Source organism: Mitosporidium daphniae (assembly GCF_000760515.2).
Source record: "Mitosporidium daphniae strain UGP3 chromosome Unknown contig-185, whole genome shotgun sequence".
Lineage (NCBI taxonomy): Eukaryota > Fungi > Microsporidia > Mitosporidium > Mitosporidium daphniae.
In genome coordinates this window covers 1-6,764 of record NW_013546639.1, presented here as the reverse complement: position 1 = coordinate 6,764, position 6,764 = coordinate 1, and the positions used below count along the sequence as shown (strand labels likewise).

Sequence of the window (6,764 nt, the reverse complement as noted above, 5' to 3'; positions counted from 1 at the left end):
TTCTTTGATTTTTTGATGGAGTTTTTTGAATTTTGGATTGATTTCTTTGATTTTTTGATTGATTTTTTGGAGTTCTTGATTGATTTCTTCGAGTTCTTTGATTTTTTGATGGAGTTTTTGGAATTCTTGATTGATTTCTGGATTGATTTCTTCGAGTTCTATGATTTTTTGATGGAGTTTTTTGAATTTTGGATTGATTTCTTTGATTTTTTGATTGATTTTTTGGAGTTCTTGATTGATTTCTTGAGTGATTTCTGGATTGATTTTTTGGAGTTCTTGATGCATTTTTTGATAGTTTTTCATTTTTTCGATTTTCGCCAAGGCATTAAGCTCAAGATTTAGATATGATGTATTTTCTGCAACTTCTTCATATATTGGAATTGCGAAAGCATAGAGTTTCATTAGAGCAATTACAGCTTTTGAGTCACTTTGGCCTTTTAATTCCAGTTCATTCATGAAACCATCTAAATCCGGACGATCTACCGTAGTGGATCGATAAAACATTTTTTTCAGAAATTTTAAAATTTCTGAAGCATATTGATTTTGTTAAGCTTCTAGAACTTTTAAATCTTTGATAGGTTTTGAATGGCGCATAAATAGCAGAACTTGTAGATTTTTTTCGCTTTTTAAAACGTCTGAAGCATCTCGATTTTGCTGAGATTTTTTTTCTTCATGAATTTCGACATATTTTTTGAATACCTGAATTGTTTCTTTCATTTTAGCTATTTGATCTTTTGAAATTTTTCCAGTTTCTAGAGCTTGTTCAAATAGTGGATTTAGGAAATCAGATGTTTTTATTACAGCTTGTGTAGCTTTTGGATCGCTTTCATCTTCTAAAAGGAGTCTTAATATCAGAGGGTTTAAACCCACTACTATATCTGGTGCAGTACCTCCTTTAGCAACTATAAAATTCAAAATTTGTAAAACTTGTTGAGCATATGGATTTTTTTGAGCTTCTAGAGCCTTTAAAGCTGCTATAGCTTGTAGACCTTGTAGAATTCGTTCACCTTTTAAAATTTCTCGAGTTCTCGAAACTAACAGATCCTCTATTCCAGATTTTGATGAAAAGAGAACAAAAATGACGATTAAAACCATGCGAAATATAAAAAATTTAATCGTATTTTTTGTAACAATTTCGAAGTTTGTCTTGACATTTTTGAATGTATTTGGTACAACTACAGAAACACCGGAGTTTGAGCTTTTAAAATTGGAGAGCAGAAAACAAAAACATAAACAAAAAACAACAGCATCAAGGATTTTACAGACATCCATAGCCCAATGAAAAAGGTTAGCGAGAAGATCAAAAACAGGCTTTAAAAACCTCTCATCAAAAAAAGGCTTTAAGAACCTCTCAACAAAATCAGGCTTTAAGAATTTCTCACCAAAAATAGGCTTTAAGAACCTTTCATAAAAAACTGGGTCATAGGCAGCCACAAAGAAGACAAAGAATAACCCCACTACTATGAGAGTCCACACAAATTTATTGGTGCACAGATTCGTAATAATCTGGAAAGCACATTGAACAATGTTTTTCAGATGTTTGTAGACGTGAATGCAGACGCAGTGAACATGAATTCCAGCCAAAATGTTGCAAATCAAACTAAAAAGACTAGAAGAGATATTTTTCCGATTTGATGAAGAAATTTTAGGGTTAGGATTTCGAGGCTTTCTAGGATTGCCAGGATTTCCAGAATCTCCAGGATTTCCAGAATCTCCAGAATCTCCAGGATTTCTAGAATCTCCAGAATCTCCAGGATTTCTAGAATTTCCAGAATCTCCAGAATCTCCAGGATTTCCAGAATTTCCAGAATTTCTAGGATTTCGAGGCTTTCTAGGATTGCCAGAATCTCCAGGATTTCCAGAATCTCCAGAATCTCCAGAATCTCCAGAATCTCCAGAATCTCCAGGATTTCTAGAATCTCCAGGATTTCCAGAATTTCTAGGATTTCGAGGCTTTCTAGGATTGCCAGAATCTCCAGAATCTCCAGAATCTCCAGAATCTCCAGAATCTCCAGAATCTCCAGAATTTCTAGGATTTCCAGAATTTCCAGGATTTCCAGAATTTCCAGAATTTCTAGGATTTCCAGGATCTCCAGAATCTCCAGAATTTCCAGAATTTCCAGAATTTTGTTCCGTGTCGGGGTTAAAAAATTTTCCGTTAGAGTTAGAATTGTTTAGTTCGAGTTTGGCCAATCTGGTCTTAAGGGAGTTTACGTATTTTTCGAGAATTTCAATATCGTTAGACAACCCAGTTTGAGAGGAGCTGTCTTTATTATTCATCTTTTTTTTCATTATGTTAATTTTTTCCTCAAAATCTTTGATTTTTTCTTTTATATCTTCACATTCGGTTTTTGTTCCTTTTATATGCTTTAGAAATTTCTTCACATCGAACGTTTTTAGGTTAGTTTTTTTTATAGAAGTTTTTTGTTGAGGTTTTTGTAATGAGTGGGTAACGAGAATTGAAACAAGGGTTAGGAGAAGTAGACATTTTTGGATGTTCATTGAGACAAGAGGCTTTGTGAAAAATTTGATGCGTTTTTATAGCTTATTTTGCACTGAAAATTTTGCATCGAATCAAAATATAGTGCTAAGCACCACTGAAATGGCTTATTAAATTTGGGAGCTTTAATTAACAACGTGTTCTACTTTGGCATTTCATTTTTCAATTAGTTGCATATATTTAAGTTTTTTTAAAAAAGGCGTAGGCCAATCAAGGATAAACACAATTGGCCGGGGTCTACTGTTTAGCAGCAGAAGACATCAGCTATGCTAGTGTTATTTTAACCCTTAATTAAAAAAGTTCAAACTATAGATTTACCTGTACTTGGCATAGAAGTAGCAGGGTTTTTTGGCTTTAAAGTACCTCCTAAATGTAAACCGTTGCATCAAAAATACTATCTACGCCTAAGCTGTCAAAAGTGTTCTGGGATGAAGGGGCGTGCGTATCCTTGTTGCTTGAAAATAGTCCGTTTTACAGTTGAGGCTGAATATAGCCGTCGAAATGCCAAGTCTATCCTTAAGAACAATCTGTTCATAATCTCGATTTCTGCAGCAACATTAAGGAAATCCAATATTTCACTAGATCAGAGGCAAGCCGTTTTCGATGCGTAAAATTATGTGTGGCATCAATAAAAATTTACTCGGATGCCTAGAATTATTTCCAATTCTTTCACATGTCCCTATATTCCTTTCTTTTAGAATGCCTAGACCTCTATTCTGGTCAGCTATTCTGTCTGAGTAGCTCAAATTTAGCAAAGTTTAATTGAGGGTTCAGCAAAACCTATACTAAACCGAGTGGGGACTGTGCCTTTGCATTAGAAAATACATGAAAATGTACCACAGATGCTAATTGGCTAAAAAGCGATGCCACCTTTTGCTGCTAATTTTTTGCTTTGCCCCTTCAAAATCTTTACTCTTCCACCGGATTTACTGTCGATAAACACAATAATGGAGCGTAAGTAACCAGGAACAATGGATAATCTTGCTATTATTGCTTTATCGGGCATTTTGAGTTCTCATAAACGCACATTTTTTTCAGATAATTCCTCTGATATACAAATGGGGTGGGAAACTCCACTCAACTCAAGTATACATTCATAAGCTATGAAATATTTTGGATTTTCAGGCAATGAAAAGCTTTCCCTCTGATCGTCTTCTTATATTGCCTGCCTCTAGAGCAGGCGAGGAAGAATTTCACTAGTATGTCTTTTTTTGTTAAACGTAGCTCTTGAAGGCCAAAATCCCAATCTGAATTGAAGTTCAAGATTTCAAAATCTACATGGGCTTCTGAAATATATTTGCAAAAACACCGCTTCAATCCTAGTCACCGATATAATTACCCGTCTGACACGAATCGCAGAAGAGCCTGTCTAGGATGGCACAGATGCCTTTTTACTTGGATTCTAATTTATGTTACCAGATGTGGCTCTTTCCTCCCTTGGTAGTTCACTTTTAGATGTACTTACTAGTCTCCTGATTTTAATGACTGCTGGAACATTCATTTTACTCGTGACGATTGCCCAGTTTTGTTTCTTCCCTTCGAGGAGGTTTTATCTTCCTTGATTTTTCATATTTTACTACTGCTTCTCTGCGTGCTCTCACACAGAACCACTTGGCCGATTTCATTCTGGCCACTTGTCCTTACTCCCAATATTTTGGTTCTTTCAAAGTTCTCGCTCTTCACAGCCACAATTGAGATCATATTGAAAATATTACGTGTGTCGGTGTTGTTTTTAGCCTTTATCTTGCGAGTCTGGTATCCATGTATGGTTTGGATAACATATGCCGATCTAAACACTTAATTTACAACGCCATCCCTCTAGAGCTCAAATTGGAGATTCCGATGTTGACTGTTCTCACATTTTTTTCATGGTTTTCTGCACCGTTGATTGATCTCGTTGTTTCGCCATGGTCTGCCTCAATAATCTTGATGCCACTTTTTTCTTCAGTACACACATCATCGAAGTGGCCCTCATTTTCCTGACGAAGCTGTCCACTTTACTAGCTTTTCCTTGTGCAGGTTGATCAGGAAATTTCGGGAACTGAAATTTACTGCGCCATGCTGCCCGTTGTTCTCGATTCTCTATCTTCAACGCTGATTTTGCCCTTCGTATTCCCCTACACAAATCCAACTGCCTGGGACAAAATTTTAGCTGCTATAAATCACTCTATGGTCAAGGGCGGTATAATTGTCTGTGGCCCGCTGTTTTTTGAGATTGCCTTTGAAAACCCGTTTTCCAGACAATTCGATATGCCTGCATATCCCCAGCTAAAAGGCTACCCGTGGAGGGGACACTAGCCCAGAGCCCACACGCCCGGTACGGGATAAACTGGACCAAAACAGGGTCCAAGGTGGGTGGTAATTAAAATAAACCCTAAACTGCTATTGTTAAGCATGCTCTTCAACCCAAAGAAGCTATTCACTGCGAACGTTTAATGCATAAAATACTTGAATTGATTTCACTTGAAGATCTTGCCATTAGCAAAGGGCTTCTTAAAGTTTCCCTCCCATGCTAGATATGCATTCCATTCGTCTCTAATAGCGGGATCGCTTGAATCAACATGCTCCACTACATACGAGTCAAAGTCTGGAACTTCCTTGAACATTTCTGGAAGTTCTGGACCGCCGCGAATGATAAACATGCCCGAAATTTCGCTATTATTTTCTTCGCCAAAGACACACATCGAGCCGAATGCATACTTGCGCATGTGCTCCAAGCGCTGAAAGAATCCACCAATCAGATTCGAGGACATGAAAATTTTTGTCAGCTCGGCATTGTCTTTATACGTTAAGCGGTACATGGAGTAGCCCTTAGGATCCCAGTTGTTCCAGAAATAATCGATCGCTGTGGGTGTGGTCTCGTTATTGGAATAAAAGCGCTTCCAGGCATCAAGGACAAACGAAGAAGGGGGGAGTTCATCGAGTGCATTTTTTACGGGCTTTTCTTTCACAGCTTCTTCTTCGTCTTCTTCATCGTGGTTCACAGCAGCAGGCTTTGGGCACGCCTTTGTTGAACAGGATTTGTTGGCCTCAGGGCATTTAGCTGCTGAACAGGATTTGTTAGCTTTTGAGCATTCGCTTTTCGTTGAAATGCAGGGCTTTGGTGTCGTAAGAGGTTCTTTACAAAGAAGGTCATCTTCAGTATATAGAGCCTTGTCGGAACATTGAAACTCTGGCTGCGCAAAGCAAGTCAAGTACCAGCGAGTGAGATTTGGGAGCTTTTTGCGAAGCTCTGGACCAATGACATACAAAAATGCCACGTAAAGGTTAGTTGACAGGCAAATGTCTGCGAGAGTAATCTGCTCTCCCACAAGAAAGGTTTTTGACAAAAGGATACTGTCCAACGTGGTAAGAAGGGAAAGCGAATCGGAACGTGCCTTTGTAACCAATTCCTCAGAATATGGCATAAAACCACACAAAGGAAGAGTCCAAGAACGAACAGGCGGCATAAATTCATTATCGGCCAAGCTCATATACTGAGCAATAAGCGCCTTTTCGTAAGGAGTTGAACCAAGAAGGCGCTCCTTTTCAGTACTTGACTCAGCAAGATATGTGCAAATTGCGGTTGATTGATAAATGGGACCTTCTGGAGCATCCATGGCCGGAACCTTTCCAAAGGGAAACTTGCTCTTAAAGGTGGACGTCATATTGGTTTCTCCATAGACAAAGGAGGCATCTGAGGTAACTGGAATGCCTGCATATTTGGCGGTAATGATAATCTTATTTGTGGAAGAACAACATGAATAAGAATAAAGAGTCTATCAAGTAAATGATGATGGATGAATAAAATAGACTTACGCATTTGTTGTTGGACATGCAGCATGAACCCATTTGAGTAAAATTAAATTAAATGTTTAAATTGGCATGTATGCAATTTTCAATCTTTTTAAAGCTAAAGTTTAATCGAGTCTTAGAATCACATGAACTCCGGAATCTGTTTCGACTGGTCCAGACAGTTCGCCACGGGCAAGCGAAAATCTATGCATCATCCAAAAAAGCTTACGAAACGTCCTCAAATGGCTCTATGAATTAAGGAGATAAGTTCTACTTTGCATCTGGCTGATCCGGAAATATCCTAGGTCGCCACCCCTTTTAGCAGACGAACAGTCGGATCTCTCCATCGCAAGGGAGGAAAACTTTTCGTCTAGGGATTTCTTTTCAACCAACTGAAGCGAGCGTATAATTTCTATCGAAAGGGTGAGGATTATTTAGAAACCATTGGCGATGAGCATTGCCTCCGTCTTATCTAATGTAATTGAAACAC

General features: G+C 38.1%; 3 protein-coding genes across 3 annotated transcripts; all 3 read right to left on the bottom strand.

Moving 5' to 3' along the window:
* Positions 1-546: 546 nt before the first annotated feature.
* Positions 547-2,292, bottom strand: DI09_185p30 (precursor of collagen triple helix repeat; the record flags this gene model as incomplete). Its single annotated transcript, XM_013383330.1, has 1 exon — positions 547-2,292. One exon carries the CDS (start codon positions 2,290-2,292, stop codon positions 547-549), a length of 1,746 nt encoding a protein of 581 aa, XP_013238784.1.
* A 1,577-nt stretch (positions 2,293-3,869) lies between these two features.
* Positions 3,870-4,560, bottom strand: DI09_185p20 (uncharacterized protein; the record flags this gene model as incomplete). The annotated part of the gene is given in 6 exon segments (XM_013383329.1): positions 3,870-3,887; positions 4,007-4,057; positions 4,078-4,139; positions 4,216-4,289; positions 4,307-4,495; positions 4,553-4,560. 6 exon segments carry the CDS (start codon positions 4,558-4,560, stop codon positions 3,870-3,872), a joined length of 402 nt encoding a protein of 133 aa, XP_013238783.1.
* Positions 4,561-4,959: 399 nt separating this feature from the next.
* Positions 4,960-6,486, bottom strand: DI09_185p10 (uncharacterized protein; the record flags this gene model as incomplete). Its single annotated transcript, XM_013383328.1, has 2 exons — positions 4,960-6,258; positions 6,421-6,486. 2 exons carry the CDS (start codon positions 6,484-6,486, stop codon positions 4,960-4,962), a joined length of 1,365 nt encoding a protein of 454 aa, XP_013238782.1.
* Positions 6,487-6,764: the final 278 nt, after the last annotated feature.